At 39.3% G+C, this 21,480-nt stretch overlaps 1 protein-coding gene across 2 annotated transcripts in view; it reads right to left on the reverse strand.

The window, feature by feature from the left end:
• GRM1 (glutamate metabotropic receptor 1) overlaps window positions 1-21,480 on the reverse strand; it is a 358,869-nt gene that overhangs the window by 6,721 nt on the left and 330,668 nt on the right. Inside the window, exon 8 of one of the 2 annotated variants that reach the window (XM_060167607.1) lies at window positions 1,654-1,714. The exons of the other annotated variant lie outside the window; for it this stretch is intronic. Within the exon in view, the coding sequence (XP_060023590.1) occupies window positions 1,654-1,714 (61 nt within the window). Of the gene's footprint in view, window positions 1-1,653; window positions 1,715-21,480 lie in introns of those variants that run through there. 2 annotated transcript variants of the gene reach the window in all.

A 21,480-nucleotide genomic window follows, 5' to 3' on the forward strand; every position in this document is an offset into this window, starting at 1 on the left:
CCTTTGCCTTGCTTGTTCACAAAAGCTGTGGAAACCGAAGGTCACAAAAAGAACATATCTTTTTTTTTCCCCCCACGGGAACAACCAAGGCTACAAATAGTCAGTCTCAGTCTATGGTGCACAGCTTGGAAGCTACCAATCTTCTCCTGATCCTTTACTATCTCCAGAAAGCTTGAGTAGATCTTATTTCAAAAGTTCTTTACAACCAACCTGTTAGCTTTGCTGACTGTTGCATTATTTTTTGTCACCTACCAATGATGGACCCACATTCAGCCTTTGTTTTTGCTTTTAGGCACTCACCTTTAAGTCATGAAATGTTAAGTGACTCTCTTCTCTCTCTGGCCCTGCTGTCATGACACGACAAGCACATCTACTAGTCCCATCAATCCCTTTTGACAGGCAGCCAGCAGCTGTCATAATCAGGATGTCCTTCCTGTGTTCTTGGTCAGACTCAACCCTTGGTGCAAGAAACACTCAATGCTTTTTGACTCAGGAGAATTACAGAGAATGCATCCAAGCAGACTAGAGTGGCTCTGATCTAGATGTGCAGAGTCCTCCCAGCCACCACTTATTTTTCCCTCCAAGAGTCAGTACGATTTGACTGAGAGCACACACTTTCTATTGGGGCCTTTCCAGGGAATGTCAGAACACGACTTCCCAATGCACTCCACTGAGTGAAGAGAAGAGATGCTAGGGCCCCATTCACCAGGCTCCACAGCCAGGTTCAGTAGCAAACATTTGAACAAATTGGGCTCTTCTCATCTGAAGAGCTATTCAAGCCACAGACACCTCATCAGTGAGCTCCCTCCTGCTGCAGGAATGTGTACCTTTGACTCTCCCAGGAGTTTGGAGGGCTGTAAAGGAACAGCTGAAAATGACCACAGACTCCGTGCACAATGAATTGAACATGGTCTATGTTCTTTTGTTGACTTAAAGAGACACTGTCAAGATCTAAAGGTCAAAAATTGGACCAAACATGCACCGGTTTTATCAGATGGAGAAAATCTGATAAAAGCTCTAAAGTTCTGGGAAAATAGCTACTTTCCTTTTTGTTTGTTTGTTTGTTTTTGCAAAACTCACTTTTTGTGGGACTCACAGAACTTTTGCTTTGTGCTCCCCAGGACATAGGAGGCACCCAGCAAAGGCTGGTGTCCACCTCGTCAAACTGACATTATGGAATCCTTCCATAAGTTCAAATCATGGCTTTTACCTTAATGCAGACAGGATCATATCAGATATTTGTGTAGCAGCAAAAAAAAAAAAAGGCAAAGAAAGAAAACAAAAGAAAGAGCTCTGTTTGCCAAGGAGAAGCTAACAAATTTGTGAAGGGGGAAAATTCACTTTCAAGTTTGTGAGTGGGAGTCACAAACAAAAGTGAATCTCTAGAATGGGAAAAAAATGTTGCCTCTTGCATCAAAACATAAAAAAGCAAAAAGACTAACAGCTTGACAGTGTCCTTTTAAGAACAATGGACGATCAAATTAAGGCAGTCGTGCAAACCATGGCACGTAAATGGTTCCTCGTTCTTGATGGCATGCACCACATCTGTTTCCAGGTTAGAAAGTAGGAAAACCCAGGAGAGAGAAAGCAAGGGGCAAACCACTATTTTTTCCATGCAGCTTCTCTTACACATTCACTGCAGTGTGTGGGTTTTCAAAGCTGCACATGTGCCGACGGACACTGTCTGGTGGGCGAGAATTCTGGCTGCCTCTTCCTGAAGATGGAAAAGAAAAAGATACCCAGTGAGTGAGCGGTTATACATGTAACTAGAGATGGCGACCACACCACTTGGGCAGTGCCAGGGCTGGGGTAGGGCCTAGCTTGGCTCCTGAGCCTTTCTGCACGTAACCTGCACCTGCACATCCTGGATCTTCCTTGTGTTGCCCAGCTGTTTCTTACTGTCAGGCCCAATTCTGAAAGTCACATCAGTGGAGTGCATTCTTTCTTTTACCTTGTGGGACTGTCTCTTCCCAAGCGGCAGATGCTTTCTCAGCTGTGTGTATGTGTCTATCCCAAATTGGCTCTCTTCCCTCCACTCTTGACACTCTCCTTTATTCTTGGAGGCAGCGGACTCCACCTAAATCTTCCCACCCACCATCCCTCTTAAGGGATGCTCATGGGTTTATGTCTTACACTGTGACTTGTAGTGCTAATTTTACTCTATATTATGTTATCATAAAAGCAGTGCTGTCACTTAGCATAAAGTCATATGTATCTCTTGGCCCTCATAAGATGGAATGTATGTTGTGGTGGAAAGAAGGGAAGTGGCAAGAGATTGGGCAAGCCTCCCACCAGGGGAGAACATCATCTCATTCCCTGGTTGGATGTCTCCTTGTACAGCACAGAGTGTGTGTGTGGTAAGGGGAGAAGAGCCCTGACTTGACATGACCAGGATGATGGGGCGGCCATGTGCAGGTGGCCATGTGCAGGTGGCCTTTCCAGCATCTGTTGGAGTGAGGATACATGGGTTTCACACAAGTTAAGGACACATGAGTTTCCCACTTTATTAGGTGGTGGGATAAAGTCATCTTAGTGACACTCCACATAAGAGGGCAGCCAATCATAGAAGAGAATTTGAGGAACAAGATGCTAAAGATGAACCGTCAGCAGGTGCTGTGAGTGGTGTGGATAAGGTCACAGTCATGAAGCCCCTATAGGGCTTTCTAGAAACTCACAAATGTTCTGTCAATCATCCTTGGGCCACCTACCCCAAGATCCTGGTGACAATTATCCAGTGTTAATCAGAAGAGGACCACAACAGCTCCAGGCAAGTCAAAGACCTTTGTCAACTCTCCTATCTCTTTTTCCCATCAAAGCAAGCAGAAAAAGGGAAATTCAGAAGAGGGAAGAGGCAGAGATATTTCAGGAGCAGACCACGTCCCTTCCTAGTCCAAGTCTTTCAGGTTGAAGCCTGACATTGTTCTGGGAAGGAGAGATGTGAGTTTGAGGTTTGAAACAAGAATACAGTGGAATATCTTTTTAATACCTGAAAGCAAGGAATCTAGTATGAATGCAGAAGGTGAGAAAAAAGATTTTTCATAGCACAGTTGAAGGTGAAGGAGAAAAAATAAAATTGATCAATATGTATATTTCCATCAAGTTTGGACCATTCAATAAGCCATTTGAAAGTACATGATCTACCCAGAACAATCTGAAGTCCTCATCCAGAGTTAAGAACTTGAAACACCTTGGTATAATTTTATTACCACTACAATAATCAATTTACTTAAGAAAATTAGACAAAGAGATAATGTTTGTTACTGAATGAGGCAAAGCAATATGACATTTAATATGCCCACCTGAAATTACAAAGATCATGAAAACATTAGTAGTAGATGCCCAGGAATAAAAATATGATGTTTGAATATATAATGAAGTTACTGGTAGAAAAGGGCATTTCACCTGTAAACTAATGTTAAAGCAACTTCATTTCTCATGAAAGAAGGCAGAAAATACACTCAAAGCATTTGGCTTTGCCTTGCTAAACTGCCTGCATCCCCTTGAATCCTCCAATTAATTCTCCTTTAGATAATGTCTGTATGTGGCCTGGTCCAGTGGTGCTGGGAAGCCAGGACCCTGGCAGGGCTGGCTTCCTGTCCCCGTGACCAACACAGACACACGGTGGGTCCCTTATCAGAAGGGCCCTGTATTCAGGGTTTAGTGCTCTGTGGTCATCCTTTTGATACTTGTAATCATTTTATCACTTAATTTGTGTTTTGTAAGTGATGTTCCATGTGGAAACGGAGCATGCACTGGGGGTTTAGAGCCTCACCTCAAGCATGATACTGCCTCTCTGGACAGGTTTTCAGTTTCTTGTTCCTTGCACCCCCCACCCCCCCTTGGGGGCCAGAGCCCATCCAGCCTCCCACTGCCCACCCCTGACCAATGATCACTGCCACCCTCCTCCCCTGCCAGGGAACTGTGGGAATGGGTATGGGAAGATCAGATCAGGATCAGGTGCACATGCCCAATAACATCTCAAGGCAGCTGATGGCCGTGGCCAACTCCTCCTTGAACTGGCAGGTCCACTGTGCATTTGGTGCGGAACACGGCAGGGGTGAGCCTCTTGCTCATCCTCCATGTGTGTACCTTGCCAGTCCCTGTACTGTTGTTGGGATACCCCTGAGGGTTGCCGGTCTACCATGGGCTGGGGCAGGAGGCACCTGGAAAGGGGAGATGCCTGGTTCAGTTTCTCTGTGGCATCTACCCAGTGACTGGCTGGAGGGGAACCTGGCAGCCTGAGCATGTGTGCGGAGTCACTGAGTGGCTAGCTGCTGCGCCTGGCAGGGTCTGTGCTCGCTCGTCAAATATGCCCTGCAAGGGAGTACAGCGTTCCATGGCAAATAAGAAACCAAAATGACAGGTCTACAGAGAGACGGTAGAAGAAAGGAGAGGGCTTTATATTTTAGTGCCTTTAACATTTTTCCCTCTATGTTTTCAACCAGGGGCTACGGGTTTTCATTTTGCACTGGGCCGTGCAATTGATACAGCTGGTCCTGTCTGCTGGAATGTACAGATGATGGATGATAAAAACCATGGGGAAAAGTCTTGACAGCTTAGAGACTTGTTCTGCTGACATTAGCATAGGTGCACACAGTGTGGCATGAGGGACAGCTCAGCACTTGTGTCTCCTGGGGACTGGGGCAGGAAGCTCTGTGGTCTCTGTAGCTGACTTGGAAGTACTCTTGCAGTTATGGACAGTTCTGTAGTTGCTTTGGGGGTTTCAACCATATTGACAGCCAAATTTCACATAGTAACTCCAAGCAATCCCAAAACCACCTTTAACTATTGATTGAAATAGTTGAAAAAATTACAGCCTCTCCTTCATGGTTCCATTTCTTTAGTCTCTGACTTTGTGTTGAAGTGAAATGCAAATGACCTATGCATACAGATCTTACTTTTATGAAAGAAGAGGATTATTAAAGGTTACAGGTCAAGACCTGAAAAATCTGATTCCAGAGTGGCCATTTTATCAACTGCATTAAATCTGAGAGAAGGAGCTGGACTTTGGGGTATTTTTAACAACCGTAGAACCATATATTCAACCAACCCCAGAGTCCGCAAGCCAGAGTAAAAGCTTGGAGGGAAAATGCAGCATATGTGGGCTTGTCAAATATAAGTCCCAAATCTGTGCTGAATCTTTTGGCAGAAAATGTGGATTTAATGAAACCCCAGAAGTTTTGTTAGAAAGATTCATCTTCAATTTCTTCTGAAAATGCAAAGTTTTTTTTTTCTTTTCTTTCTTCTCTTTCCCCCTTCCTTCCTTCCTGTCTCTTTCTTTCTTTCTTCCTTTCTTCCTTTCCCTTCCTTCCTTCCTTCCTTCCTTTCTTTTTCTTTCTTTCTTTCTTTCTTTCTTTCTTTCTCTTTCTTTCTTTCTTTCTTTCTTTCTTTCTTTCTTTCTTTCTTTCTTTTCTCTCTCTCTCCCTCTCTCTCTCTCTCTCTCTCTCTCTCTCTCTCTCTCTCTCTCTTTCTTTCTTTTTTATCCCTTCTTGGTGTATGCATACCTTCTCCCATCTATTCCCATTGTCCAAATAACCTTTCTTTGTATAAGAGACTTTCTGTCTTTGAGTGCACTTGGTGCCATATGACTTTGCTTTTGTGTGTTATTTGCTTTACAGCTAGTCACCCATACATTGGTTTCTGTGCTAAGAATGATTCTTTATGTGAACTTGAGAAGTTGTTACAGACGAAGTCACTCCTACATTGGTTTCTGTGCTAAGAATGATTCTTTATGTGAATTTGAGAAGTTATTACAGACGAAGTCACCCCTACATTGGTTTCTATGCTAAGAATGATTCTTTATCTGAACTTGAGAAGTTGTTACAGACGAGTTTTACTCCTTATAGTGTAGCAATAAGCTCACAGGACAAGGATTCAGGAGACCAGCTACTCTCTGAGTATTTGCCTCTTTCAGACTCAGTTTTTCATCCATAAAGAAGGATTGATGAAATAGTACATGTAAAAATGCTTCCAAATAGCAAAATGCTATCCCAGCTTAAGACAACTCTATTGGAGGAGCAAAGGCACAGACAAAAGACTGATGTTTTAAATCTCACTGTGTATTTAGGTTAGACTAATTCATAGTACCTCCAACTTCACTTCATTTTACTTATGGATTTTAACCACTTCCTTATTCAAGAATTTCAATAACTTCTAGGAGAAAAATATTTTCTACTAGAAACTAAGAAAATAGTTTTCTAAGAAAACTAAGAAATTAGAAAATAGTTTTCTCTCTTGCAATTTTTTTTTTTTTTTTTTTTTTTTTTGCCAGCAACATTAGAGACATTGAGTGGATATGTCAGGAGCCGGTAAAACTAGGTACAGTCAGGTTAGCTGTCTGTATCTGAAGTTGCATGTCTATGACAGGCTTGGAGGTGAGACTTTTAGCAGAGATAAAATGGTCTATACAATTCCAGATCGGCACCATGGAAATAATGTGGCAGCTGTCCAAAGTAATCATAAAGATTGATGGCAACCACTCAAGACCATTTGAGCAGAAGATATCTATCTTTCCTGTTGTTATAAATAAATAGGATAATTTGTGCCTCTGATTGCCTTCCAAAGCAACATGCATTCTTTCTATTATCTGAATTTAAATATTAATTTCTCAACATTCATTCATCAGAGTGGAAAATGGAGCTCTGACTGTATATATAGGCCTGCTGTAAATGGTAATTGTTCCACTCTTCCTTTTAATACATGCACATCTAACATAGTACAGTAAGGCTCTTTATATAAACACAATGCAGTATGAAATATTTCTCTATTTTAAAATCCTTAATTGTAAAGATTTCTAAGTGAGATGCTATAGAGAACAATTTAATAAAATTCAATTCAATTACCATCACAGATTTGTCAAATATTAACATTTTGTCTTATTAAGTTTCCTTTCCTTCAGAAAACATTAGGGATATGTTTGAAGCCCTCTGTATATTATTCTTAATACTAATCCTCTCCTTTTAAAGAGAAAATTTGGTATATATCATCAATTGGCATATGCTAATACTTTAACATGTGTAGTCATATGTGTTAATAAATAATGTGGTAGTGTTTAGCATATTAGATTTCATATCCATAGCATCACACTATATTTCCATTCAGCAATTTGCCCTTTTGCATAGTATTATGTTAATAGATATAGCTCTAGTTCATTCACTTAAACTAAATTGAATAAATACCACACTATCAATAATATAATCAATTCTCCTACTGATGGCCATTTAGGTTGTTTCCTACATACTGCTATTTTAAGCAATACTGCAGTAAACATGCTTGGTTATATCTCTTTGCACACATATGAGAGAGCTTTTCTATGGGGTGGACCAAGAAGCAGAATTGATGGATTGTGGTAAATGCACATTTGTCTTTCTTATGTATTGCCAAATTGCTCTACAAAATGCTTGCAGAATTTACACTGGTATGTGAGAATTCCTACTATTCTTTCCAATTCAGTTCATTTTTCAGACATCTTTAAAACTGAGTATTAGGAAAATTATTTTAAATATATAAACATGGAAACAATGCTAAAAATGAACCCCCATATCCCTATTACCAGCTTCAATAATAATCAATATATTTGTGAATCTTATTTCATCTATACCTGCCATTTATTTATTTTAAAACATTATGTCATTCCATCCATAAAGAATTTAGTATATATTTCTACAATATAGGTACACATTTTTATAATAAAAGGAAAAAATATTGTCACACTTAAAATACATTAATAGTGATTCCTTAATATTTGATATTAAATAGATGATATTTGAATTTCCCTGATTGTCTCATGTATATTTATTTTACTCTTGATTTTCACATCATCCCAATAAGAGCTGCACATTGTATTTTGTTGATGAGTCTTGTAAGCCTTTTTTAATCTGTAGATGTTCCCTCCTCCTTTTTGCTTGCTATTTATTTGTTGAAGAAACATGCAGATTATAAATTTTACAGATTGAGTCCCTGTAGTGTCATTTAACATGTTTCTCTGTTACTTATGTTGCCTATGATTTGATAGTTAGATCTGAAGTCTTGATCAGCTTCATGATTAATTGTATGGGAAGAATAGTTTGTTGGAGGCAGAGTTTTCTTTCTGTTATACCACACAGAGAAGCACATAAATTGTGTTTTCTATTAGTCATATTAAGATTGATCAGTGGGTTTAGATGTTGTCAGCCTGATGTACACATTATAAAACTCCCCATCAATCTTTCATCTAATGGTTTTAGCAGTAATTGATGACATTATATAGATCAATTATTTTATTACAAAACTAATAAGTGACGTTATTATCATTCTATCATCCCTTCTGTATTTGTCGACTAGATTTCTTTTTAAAAGAAGAACTTATTTTTATCAACTATTTAATTCCTCTGAGATAAAGTTCAAACAGAAAACACAAGCCCAATGGATGAGTCTTTTCTTTGTCAATGCTCAGAATGATGATTCAGTTTTCTAACATCTAGCAACAGTGATCACTGTACCACCTGTGGGACTGTTTCTATTGTCTGTTTCCCTTGTTTTTTTTTTTGTTGTTGTTGTTGTTGTTATATGGTTCTAACTCTTCCATGCCTAAACACATTTTATATCAGATAAGACATTATAAATATATAAAATAAGATTCTGTAGAGGTTCTAGGTTATCTCTACCAGAGTTACTTCGCCACTTTTTCTGCTAAGTAGAATGGGAAAGATCAACTCAATCCAGTCAGAAACTGAGCTGAGCAAAGTTGTTTTGCAGTTTGTATAGGAGTCAGTCTACTGTAGGGAGAAGGGTATATCGCTTCAAGACTTTTAACAGAGCATCTGGCCGTGCACTAGTACAGCTCACTTGGTGGGTCTTTATCTCCTCAGCATTGAGAGACTGTGGGATATCCTGGCTGGCTTTTCGAAGATTTATAGTTTAGATTTTTGGTCCCCCACCACACACAACTTCAGAATTAGGCACATGTCTTAACAGGGAACCTGTATCAGGTGTTTGAGAACTTTGAGTCTCCAATCTTGTCAGTGCAGATTCAGGTGATTGCTAAAAGTGTTTTCTAGCCTGTCTCCTCAGCAATTGAAAGGCTCCATGAAAATGGACTCTCCGTGTCAGAGGTGTTTGGCTTATCTTTTAACCTTTCTGATCCAGCCAACTGCAAACATCAGCAGATGGTTTTTTTGTTTGTTTGTTTTTTGGGGTTTTTTTTGAGGTACGCAGGCCTCTCACTGTTGTGGCCTCTCCCGTTGCGGAGCGCAGGCTCCGGACGCGCAGGCTCAGCGGCCATGGCTCACGGGCCCAGCTGCTCCACGGCATGTGGGATCTTCCCGGACCGGGGCACGAACCCGAGTCCCCTGCATCGGCAGGCGGACTCTCAACCACTGCGCCACCAGGGAAGCCCCTCAGCAGATGTTTTGAGGGAGAAGCTGGACATGTATTGAAGCCTCTCATGCCTTTTATTTTATCACTTCAGCCTCCAGTGACTACAAGATCTCTTCTGTCTTCTCTCCTCCCTCCACTGACACTCTGCTTGGGCCAAGTCTGGATACTCGTCCTTTTGCCAGAGCCTGGAGTTGGCAAATGCCTCCAGGGAAAAGCATCTGCAGATCATCTGCTCACTTCTCAGTTCTCCCATTTCTGATATTTTAGTTCTCACTAATCCCTGTCACTTCAGCAGCTCCCTGATGCTGAAAAAAAGATAGCTTTTGTCTTTCATACCTGTTTTCTAAACCTAAAGTATTCTTATTCTTCGCAACATTCTGCACATATTTCCTTCAGGAATTCTAAAATGTTTATCAAGTTCTTGACCACACTGCAATGTACATTATATCTTTGCCTGTCTCCTGTGATCCTTTTCACTTCTTATTATATAAGTTAATTCTTATCTTCAACAGTAGGCAAGCCATAGTTTCTGGAGGGCAGGATCCATGGACAATTTACCATTGCTTGCTAGTTTATCCCCCTTTTACCTACCCCAGTTCTTGGAAATAAAAGGAAACCATGTAATTTCTCATGCAAACTGATTACTTTTAAGAGTGAAGGAAGTGCTCTTAAAAATTATGTCATGACAAAAGCCATAAACTGGGACTTTCCTGGGCATACAAAGAGACATGTGGTCATCTATTTACAGTAAATGTTGAACAAGTGATTGAATAAACAAAACAGAATGAAGAAATATTCCTAATATGAAAATAATACAGAAATAGCCTGAGCTTCTTTATCACTTTGGTAATTGCAGGAATATCAAAAGCACTTATTATTTTTGTTACTAATTCCTAAATTAATTCTCATACTCAATATTGACCATCAAAAAATCTCCAGCAAAATTTACATTAAAAAAATAAAGTAGTAAAAATAATGTGTATATGTATTTGTGTGTGCAAAAACTAGACTATACATAAATATGTTAATGGTTTTTCTCTGTGTATTGGTAGAATTGTAGATAATTTTTATTAGCTGTTTTGTGTTTCCCTATTTTTCCAAATTCCCCACAATTAATATTTATCATTTTTTAAAATATGAAAAATAAGCAGTAACTGTTATTACAAAAAGAAATTTATAATATATAATTCAGAGGTAAAATTCCCTCTCCTTTTAGCTTTACCCCAATAAACTAAGGTATTATATGGGAGTTGTGAATATATATTATTTTTGCTGAAAAAAAATTAAAGTAAAAATTCTAAATATATATTAAAATATATGAGGAGCTACTAAGGAGAAATATCAAATATAAATTACAGAATTTGGGAAATTATACTAATATTTTGTATGTACTGAAGTCTTAATTCAAAATTTTGTAGTAAATTTAGTCTTTATACTGTAAATAAACGTTTTACTGTATGTATATTTTCAATGTTCATTCTCACATATAAGCATCTTTATTAATGAGAAAGTAAAAGCTCAAAATTAGAAAAAAAATACAACGTAAGTTACGTAAAAGGAAAAGAAAAATACCCTGCTATGTTTCCAGATAAACTTTAGGTGCCAAACTGCCAAAGTGAGTCTTTTTATTATTTTGCTCTGATTTATCACAGAGGGGGAGAGAAAGAGATTATGAAAACAACTTGCCAAAAACTAAAGTCTTCACCTCAGGATGTTCTTCAAAAAGATTTAGAGTGGCCGATGAAGCTGAACATTGGGAAGCATTTTTTTTTTTTTTTTGCGGCACGCGGGCCTCTCACTGTTGCGGCCTCTCCCATTGTGGAGTACAGGCTCCGGACGCACAGGCTCATTGGCCATGGCTCATGGGCCCAGCCGCTCCGCGGCATGTGGGATCCTCCCGGACCGGGGCACGAACCCGTGTTCCCTGCATCGGCAGGCGGACTCTCAACCACTGCGCCACCAGGGAAGCCCTGGAAGCATTTTTTGTTACATCTCCAGCCTGCTGCGGAAATGCCGGGCACCAGTAAACAATATGTATTAAGGATGATTCTGTTTGTATGTATCCTTATCAAATATATTCTATAATGAAATAAAATCTGAAAAGTGGATTCCTTATTGACCTATAATCATGAAAGTATATAAATTAAAATTTTTTTAAAAAGAAATTATTCCTTTGGTAAGAAGCTTAAAATTCATGATAACAAAAAAGGACCTGTATCACTTGAGAACTTTGTGAGGCTTTTAATATTCTTGGCTAAAGCACTAATATTAGATATTAGATATTAGATATGTTAGATATCTAATACATATCTAAAACATATCTAAAACATATTAGATATGTTTTCACTAAAATTTATTTTATGCCACCACTGCTGTTTAAGCAGAGGCATTAATATCCCCATGTCACCACCCAGCAAACCTGAAGAGAAACTGATAGGCAATTATCATAGAATTTCTTTCACAGTATTAGAAGTACAGTCACCATAGCCGTAAAAGAAATCTTGGTTGTATCATAACCTATTGAGAAAGAGGAAGGGGAGATATTAAAACTGGTATAAGAGGACTTCTGTGTCCAGCTAAGATGTAATTCCTTGGGGTAAACCAGCTCTCCCACTGAGAACAACTAGAAAAAAACAGACAAAATATTTTTAAAAACCATTTAGAGACATTGGGATGCTGTCACGGCAGCCAGAATCCAAGGGACCAATAAGCCAGAAGGAAGAGAACTTCAGAGAGGTAAGCAGATAATCTTCAAGCTATTTTTCTCATTGGGACATTTGATGATTCTTGATACAGAAGAGCAGATGGAGAGTCCAGGCAGAGGATCTTAAGTAAGAGGTAAAGAAGCAAGAAAAACAAATATTTACAGGGCTACAGACACAAAAATTTGAGTTCAAGTCTTCCAAGGTAGCCAGGACTTGAGGAGCCAAGATCCTGAAGAGAAGGAGGTCAAGAAAAGTGACACCAACCCACCACTTGGTGGGTTTCCTTTAGAAATTTTTGCAAACTTTAGGCTGCACAAAGCACAGGATACAAAGCTAAGCAGAAAGCTGCTGAAAGTCAGTGCAGTTTTAGGTCGTCTCATAGCACTGAGACATTTAAAGACTGAAGAAATGAAGTAAATGGTGAGGACTCAGGGTCTTAAAATCCCTGATCTCAAGATTATCATCAGGAAAATGCAAATTAAAACTATAATTAAGTACTACTACACACCCATTAGAATGGCTATCATGTAAAAGACCATCAACACAAAATGGATCTCATACGTTCTTGGTAGGAGTGTGAAATGACAAAATCACTGTGGAAATCTCTTTGGCAGTTTCTAATAAGTTAAACGTACACCTGCCTTATCATCCAGTAATTCCACTGCTAGGCATATACCCACAAGAAATGAAAATTTATGTCCATAAAGATGTACGTGTATGTTGACTGCAGCTTTATTTGTAATACTGAGAGCTGGAAATTGCCCAAATGTCCATCAACGAAATAGATTAAATAAATTTTAGTATATTCATACAAGGTAACACTACTCAGCAATTAAAGAGAATAAACTATTGATACATGCGGGAGCAAGGATGAGTCTCATGCTGTGTGAAAGGATGGCTCATAATGTATATACAGTGAAACTATTTTAAAATGGGGAGATCAGGAGAGCATGTGTAAACAATTTGTTTTAACTCTTCCCAGTGATTAATTCATAGTGGTAGTATTAATTGTTAGACATTTCTATGGCTACTGTGGAATAACATAAACATATACTTATGATATATCCTGATTCCACCATCTGTTTCCTTGGGAACTAGGATTCTTATTATGGCATAAATGTAATATATATGTAGTACATGATAATACATGAGCTGTCCATGAATTTCTGGATCAGAAAAGCTGAGAACAGATATAGTAGGGAGTCTATGGAACACTTATTTTAAGCTACTTCTTAAGACCTACCAACTATACTATTCACTGGTAGAATATGGTAAATAGAATGTGAGTATTGTCATCTCCACTGTTAGAGATAAAGCAACTGGAGTCTGTAGAAAGGTAAATGTGAGAAACATAGTGTGATCATATGGACCACACAGAGTGCACATTCCTAAGGAAGCGTCTTCCCAGGGACTGATGAGGATCTGGTTCTCAGACTTGCAGTCATTCTTCCCATCACTCACCACCCAGGTAAATATCACAGCACAACTTATTTTGTCTGCCCAATAAGGATAATATATCATCCAGGGTGAGATTTATATTAAACAAGCTCATATAGTGAGGTTGTTATATAACAGAATTTCAATTTCATTTGCAGTAGGAAATAAGGTTTTAGTAGGAAAGGTTGCAGTAGGAAACAGGATTTAGAATACCAAAATGTATATAAATAGGGGAAGCCAATAATTAATAGTTACTTGCTCACCGGGAATCAGAAGAAGGGGTGGAGTGTGGCAAATGTCAATACTTAAACATTTGAGAGCATTAAGCCAATATAGCTTACTTCATCCTTTTAGTCTTAGGGATCACCTTGTCATTTGTACCTTAATTTTCAGAGCCCGTGACTCACCATCCCCTTCACTCATCTCAGCATCAGAGAGGTCTATGGCCGTTTCCAATGTTTGTTTGTTTGCTTTTCTCTGCTTTTGTGTCTGATCAGTCTCCCTGTCTTATAAATCAACCACATTTTAGATGTGATGGTCCATTTAATCTGGTAATAGTTCATATGTTATAGGCTTTGGAGCTAAACTACCCTGAGGTGACTGCACATCTCTATTTACTCTGAATTTTGTGAGCAATCTTACTTTTACTTTTCTTTCTACCTTTTAAGCATTTCTTTCTGTTCACTATCTTCTTCCCCAGTTGTCAGAGCCCTAGGTCAGGCCACTCTAATCTCCCACCTGGACCCTGCTACAGCCTCCTCCCAGAGTGCCCCACCTCCCATCTTGCTCTCCTGTGTCCTCCACACTGAGGGTGGAGTATTAGCTCTAAAACACGTTTCTCACTAATCACAGTGCACCCCTGCTTTGTGACTGTGGTGACTTCCATTGTTCAGAGGATGAGATCCACGCTCTTAAGGTCTGTAAGGAGGCCCTGCGTGATCTGGTCTTTGCCCGCCCTTCTTGTCTACTTATCACACTTTCCTTTATTCTCACTTCCAGGCATCCTGGAATTGCTTCCTGTCCTTCAGCCATCAGTGGGTTTTTTTGCTCAGAGCCTTTACACTGTGATTGTTTGACTGGTCTACCCCTTTAGCTCCCTTCCTTTCCTAGCTAACCCCTTTTCTCCTTCAGAAGTCAGTCTAAATAATTCTTAGTCCTGGGAACATTTCCAGCCTCCACACACTGGGGCTGGTTAGGTCCTCTTAATAACACTCCTGTAACACCTTGTACTTATCCTTACAAACGTTCACTACACTTGTAATTACATGTTCAATGTTTGGTCTCCTGGCTAGAATCCCATTTTCCACAAAGGCAGGGGCTGGATCTGTTTAGTTCACCACTGTATTCCCTGCCCGTGTCTCAATGGCCAGCACAAGTAGGTGCTTGAATCAATTAGTCATCAGTGCTTCTCCTCCCAATGCAAAAAGGGGTGCATCAGGCCTTGAGCTCATTCTAACCATCAGAGCAAAAGAGATTTTATACTAGGATCGGCCCTAGAATAACTTTTGATTTTAAACAGTTGGAGCTAAACAAAACCTTACTAAAATTGCTTGCAATTCTATCTCTTACAATAAGACACTGACAGAATCAGTGGCTAAAGTCACAGAGCTGCCTGGTGACGGATCTACAGCCATCCTTCCAATCCCTCACCCCTCCCCTAGCTGCCCCATTATCGTAACTTCTTTTATTCTACTTTGATCATGTAAGTCTTCATTCCTTTTTCTTTGTTAACACTTTTCCTACTCCCCATCCCACATCCACTTAAGCCAAATAACATAAGCAGTGCAAGTTTAATCAAGTGGAAAATGACATTCATTTCCACAGTGTTTGAGAGCATTTACTAGAAACAAGCTAACAGTATACATTTTTATAACTGAAAAATCAGGGAAAGGAAAGTATTTTCTATCATTATTGATTTCTCCTAAGAAGTTGTTTTTCAATATCTTTAGCAGCATCACCAGGAACTTTGCCTAATTTCATTAGCAGCAGACTCCTCATTCATCTGGAAGATAATCTGCATAGAGGGTATTGTTAAGTTGCCTTCAGTTACAGGAGATTTCCCTTACCCCTTCGAAATAAAATAAAAATATAGACACATTTTTGGGTTAACTGGATTAAATATTTGCTGATTTTCCTCTTCTATTCTATTGACTAATGTTAACAATAAGTAATATTTTATTGTTGGTCTGTAATTTATTATGTATTTTAATTCATTCAGAAGACAATGTCCTAACAATCCATTTTTCTTCAAAAACAAAACACATTTTCCCTCCTCTTTGTTCATCTTGAGGCGACTTAGAAGTATTTTACAGCCAGGATTCTCTACAAAGGAGCAAAGACAAGGCTCAGTTTTTTGTTTTTTTGTTTTTTTTTTTTTTGCGTTACGCGGGCCTCTCACTACTGTGGCCTCTCCCGTTGCAGAGCACAGGCTCCGGACGCACAGGCCCAGCGGCCATGGCTCACGGGCCCAGCCGCTCCGCGGCATGTGGGATCTTCCCGGACCGGGGCACGAACCCACGTCCCCTGCATCGGCAGGCGGACTCTTAACCACAGCGCCACCAGAGAAGCCCCAAGGCTCAGTTTTTAAATGTGTTTGACTCTACACCTCACACCTTCATAACAAACGCCGCGTCAGCATGATGCATTTTCTCGCCCCTCCATTGGTATATCTGCTGGAGTTTGTAGCAGTCACTCACATTTTGTATAGATAGGTGATCACTTGGCTGGCTGGTTACCACCTGCAGGTTTTGAAGTTTCTTTTCATCAACCTTTCTAAATATAAAATGCTGGTGCTTAGAAGTTACTTATTCAGATGCCAAAGAAGAAAGGATGGGTGATAGTTGGAGATGGAATCACTCTGGTGGAGACACTTGTAGGGCTTCTGCTCACGTCACAGTCATACCCCTTCTCTGCGAACGGCCTCCCTGATCTTACTCATGGAGGACGGGAGTGACGGGCCCCTGGAAGATAGTTTTATACTCTGTGACTTCACATCATCTTTGTGTGTCATTTCCTTGACCTGGGATAGACACCTGAGTCAGGCTGAGGTAATCAGTGTCTGTCTGTGTTACGTAGAACCACGTGGGTTGAGGGAATCGAAGCTGTCTCTTTGGTAACTGGACCGATAGCATGTAAACTCAGGAGCACTGCAATGGTTGTCCTTGGACTGACCATGAGGGCCCAAGAAATGGAGAAAGCAGATGTATGAGGAGAAGAAGGAGGTGTGCAGGGAGCCAGGAGATGACGTAGATGCCTGGAACCTTTTTCCTCAGAAGCCCGGTCCCCCTTGTGGCCCAGAAACGTTCCAAATCTTGTTACTATATCTGAAATTATTCCTTATATTTTTTCTATTAAATATCCCACCGCCTTTTGCTTAGGCTAGCTTCATCTGGCTTTTATAACTTGCAGCGAAGGAGTTCTAATTAATGAGCCTATAGGCACTGTTCTCATTGATATGAAGCTTCCAAATCCACTGGTACTTTCTTCTGTTTCTTCACTGTGCAGGCTGCTAATATTTTTGCTCTTGAACCTGCTTTATGAACGTGTTGCTCACATGGCCTGCTTCCCTTTTGAGTAGGTAGCACTTTACACTGGACTCTAAGGCTAACAGATGGCATGCAAACGATCTCATCTTTCTTTAGCTGTGGCCAAGCGTGGACAGGCTGCCAAGTCATGTCAAACAGGGTGTGCTTCTTCTCACACCTCTCACACTGAGTAATGCCAGCGCGCCTGGGCTTTCCGCAGACACACAGCTCCGCCATTCTACATAGCGTGGATATCACAAGTTGAGAGTAATGATGCGTATACCCAGTTTTTACAACTGTCATTACATGAAGGTGTAATGCAGAGTTTTATGCTAGTATATGAACGTTCACACCTCCTCCCCTATTTTCATAATTTTAATGTCACTAGCTAACAGCTAGTGAAATTTTACTATACGCTAGGCACTGCACTGTACTCTATAAATTTTCCCATTTACTTACACAAAGGGAAAATAAATATGCTTAGGCTAGCTTAGGTTGGCTTCTATAACTTAAAGCCAGAGAGTTTTAATTAACGAATGTATAAGCTTTGTTCTTATGACCTAAGGACATCCATGGTCATATTTAGCCTGCAGGCCTCCAGTGTCTCCTCTGATAGTTTCTTTCATCTAACAGGTGACTGTTACATACAGTAGGACCAGGATAAAAAGAGTATCTGTTACGTAGAGTGGGACCTTGCAAAAATAACAAACCCAGACTCAGTAAACTTCTGACTCTAAACTTACCCACCCACCTGAATCACCACATTATACCATTTTCTATTATTTCACTCACTGGATTTTATTGTAACGATGTGTTATACCAATAAACTATGACCTTCTTAAGGGCAGACTCCATGTCTTATTCATTTTATTGAATACATGAATGAATGAATATATTATTGAGGTAACAGACATAAAGGTGATGAAAATTATATTTTAATTAAAGTGATAAAAACAAATGATTTTATCCAGAAAACAATGATTTTAGTCCCATTTCTTCCTCTTATAAAAATGGCCTTGAACTTTCCAAGCCTTAGTTTCTTTATTTACACAGTGGTGTTATGTGTACCTACGTTGGGTCATTATGGATATTCACCTGGAATATTTCTGAATTCAGTTCAGAAGCTACACATTATAAATATAGGAGAATAAAACATTAAGTGTGAGAACTTGAATATGTATGTCATGCAAGTTCATTTGAATTTGAAAGAAATATAAAAGGTGGCCTATATTCAAAAGAAATATGTTCTCTTTGAAGCTGTAGCAAAATCTGTGCCCCATGGTCTCGGTGTAGAACTTGAAAACATAAAATATGAGTATTTAAAGTAGCTATCTCTGTGTTATTTGTAGAATGAGTATATTATTCACAGGAGGGAAAAAAACAAGGAAACAATGGTGACTGCAAATTTGTGTCCCCACCCCCCTATCCTCACGTCATTCATCTCTCCCCCTGTACTTAAGTCCATGCCCTCTGAAGGTGGTCTCTCACCACGGCAACTCCTCAACACACAACTTAGTTACTTATCTGTTTTCATTCTAAATTATGGCTAATGTGCTTTTAGGTCATCGTGTTACATATTTCAGAGAGTAAAGGCATTTCATCTTGTTTTTTCAGGGGGCATAAGGCTTTACCCCAAACAAAATACCCTCACACTGGCAGCCTCAGGCATTATGACTGGCTGTCAGGAAGAGGGTCAAGGATTTGGATTTCTAGCCCCTTCTAATCACAGCTGCATGAAGGTAACTGTTTCATTCTCGACTGAGTCTGGCTCTGAATACACAACACCCTTCTTCTACAAACAACCTGTACTTAGGAGCTGTGACTCCTCCAACTCTACCCGTAATGCCAGGACAGCATACCTTACTTCCCAGCTTTCCCTCATTTGTCCCATTTCAAATCTTACAATCAATGTTTGTAAGCCCAGAGTCTGATAAAATCAGTAGTAAGAGTTGTATTTTAGGATTTTACTTAAAATTCATCTAAGTTTCTAGCTTAATTTTTCCATCTTTTTTTTTTTAATGACAAGCAACACACATGTAGTGAAGTGAGAACCAGCATCAACCACAACCAACATATTCTTCAAAATTGGTGCTTCGTTATGACACTTGTCAATTGATGTCCAATGGCTCTATTGCAATGGCACAGCTCTGGGTCAGACTGCCCAGCATAACCCATATGATCTCTAGTTTATATTTTCAATTTCTGTTTCTCTGTCAGCTCCTTTCTCATATACTACAAACAAGCTTAAATTTCTCCTCTATTATACCACTTCTCTCTCTCTCCTTGGCTTCCTTAGATACTGTCTAAACTTCTTAATTCTTTTAATGACAAACTCCTCAACTTACAGCTATAAAAATTCTACTCACATCACACCACTTAAATGACTCAAGGATAACCATAGAGTCTCCATCCTTGGGGATCCCAAGGATCCCAAGTTCTTTTTTCTTGAAACAGTCTGTTATAGACTGAATGGTTGTATCCCCTCAAATCCACATGTTGACATCTTAACTCCCCAACATGATGGTATTAGGAGGTGGGGCCTTTGGGAGGTATTTAGGGTTAGATGAAGTCATGAGAACGGGATCCTCATTATTACTCTTATAAGAAGAGACACCCCACAGCTCACTCTCCCTCCTTTCCCCTTCTCTCTCTCTTTCTGCCCCCATGCTTGTACAGAAAATTGGTTACGCGAGCACACAGCTAGAAGGCAGCTGTCTGCAACCCAATGGGAGAGGTCTTACCAAGACTCAACCATGCTGGCACCCTGATCTTGGACTTCCAGCCTCCAGAACTGTGAGAAGATAAATGTCTGTCTTTTAAGCCCCCAGTCTGTGGGATTTTACTATGGCAACGGAGCTGACTGAACGAGTCTCCTTGGTTTCCTTGACACTGTGATCCCTCTTTCTCCCCTTTTTTATTCTGTGCTGTTTACTGCTTTCAGGTTTTCCTTATTTATCTTATCTCTTAAATGTAAATGTTCCCTAATGTTCTTCCTCCTACTTTCTTCTTTTCTCATGTCTTAATCGCTCTTTTGGCCACTGTAAACATTCTGACAATTAAGTCTCAAATCTAGAGCTCTGGCTCAGACCTTTCTCTTAAGCTTCTGACTTAATTTTTCAGTACTTTATGGAAGCCTCTATTTGAATGCCTTTACTGGATTTTCAGTTGATAAGTCTGAAACCCAACTTATCAACATTTCCCCAGTCCTATTCTGACAGGAGAATACAGGAGTATTCCCTATCAGTTTTTATGGTAGTTGTATTTTTCCAGTTACCCAGGCTCAAATCATGAGAGTTGTATTCTATTGTTCATTTCTTTCTTACCCCCCAAAATCAATATTCCAGTTCTAATGAATCAAACTCAGAACATGTTTTCCTATGCATGCCTGGGATGTGACTTTTATTTCACTGCTCAGGTTTAAGCCTTTTATTTTCAACCTGTCATTTGGATTTTTATAGCACTTTATTAACTAGTCTTTCTATAGTCAATCTCTTCCCATAAAGCTTACACATGATCATAAAACTTCACAAAAGTCATTAATGCATCTTGAGGTTTATATGAAAAGTATCCAAATTTCTTCTTAGAACATTGATCATTATCTATAATCTATCCTCTTTCTGCATTTAAAATTTACCCACCACTACACCTCTCCATGTACTTCACTCATAAGAGATTCCACTTTTCAGCCCAAAAGTGTATTAACAATTCTGAATCTTCATTTATGTTATTTTCTACATGTGAAATGGTCTCACCATAGCACAGTTTCTCCTGTTGAAAAACATAAGGTTAAGTTTAAATGCCACTTTTATAATTTTATTAACAAGTCTTTCCCCATCCTTCAACAGATACCGCTCCATTTAGATGGACTGGATCTCTTTCTTCCCTGGACACATAAAATGCTATATTGCTCCTCTATTATGGCAGTTAACCCAGTATATTTAATTCTATTTTTGAGTGTCTCCCTTACTATTTTGCAAGATTGGTGCATTCTGTGACTACCTCTTATATCTTTTTTATCCTAAATATTATCTAGCACCATATCAAGTATGTACATGCTTTTACGAAGCATATGTTACTGTTGAAACAGTCATTGATTAAAGAAGTGAATGAATAAACAGTAGATCCACCATAAATGTTACTCTCAGGTGTGAAATTCTACGACAAGTAATTCAATAAAACCTTCTGATATTTACTATAAAATCAAGTGAAGAATTACAATAACTTTTAAAGCCCTTTATTATATGATTAAAGGAAAAATAATTTCAAAATGGCAGATTTTCTCATTTACAAGCTAGAAGAATGAATGAATTCTTTGTATGAAAGAGAACATGTTATCTCTATTTGATTGTGATGTCTGTTGGCTCACTGTCATATTTCCTTTCCTAATCAAAGGAGGAAAGACAAATGAAGAGGCTTACCCAGGGCATAAACAAGAGTGCTGTAGGCTTATTTACCTT

Source organism: Lagenorhynchus albirostris, chromosome 12, assembly GCF_949774975.1.
Source record: "Lagenorhynchus albirostris chromosome 12, mLagAlb1.1, whole genome shotgun sequence".
Taxonomy (NCBI): domain Eukaryota; kingdom Metazoa; phylum Chordata; class Mammalia; order Artiodactyla; family Delphinidae; genus Lagenorhynchus; species Lagenorhynchus albirostris.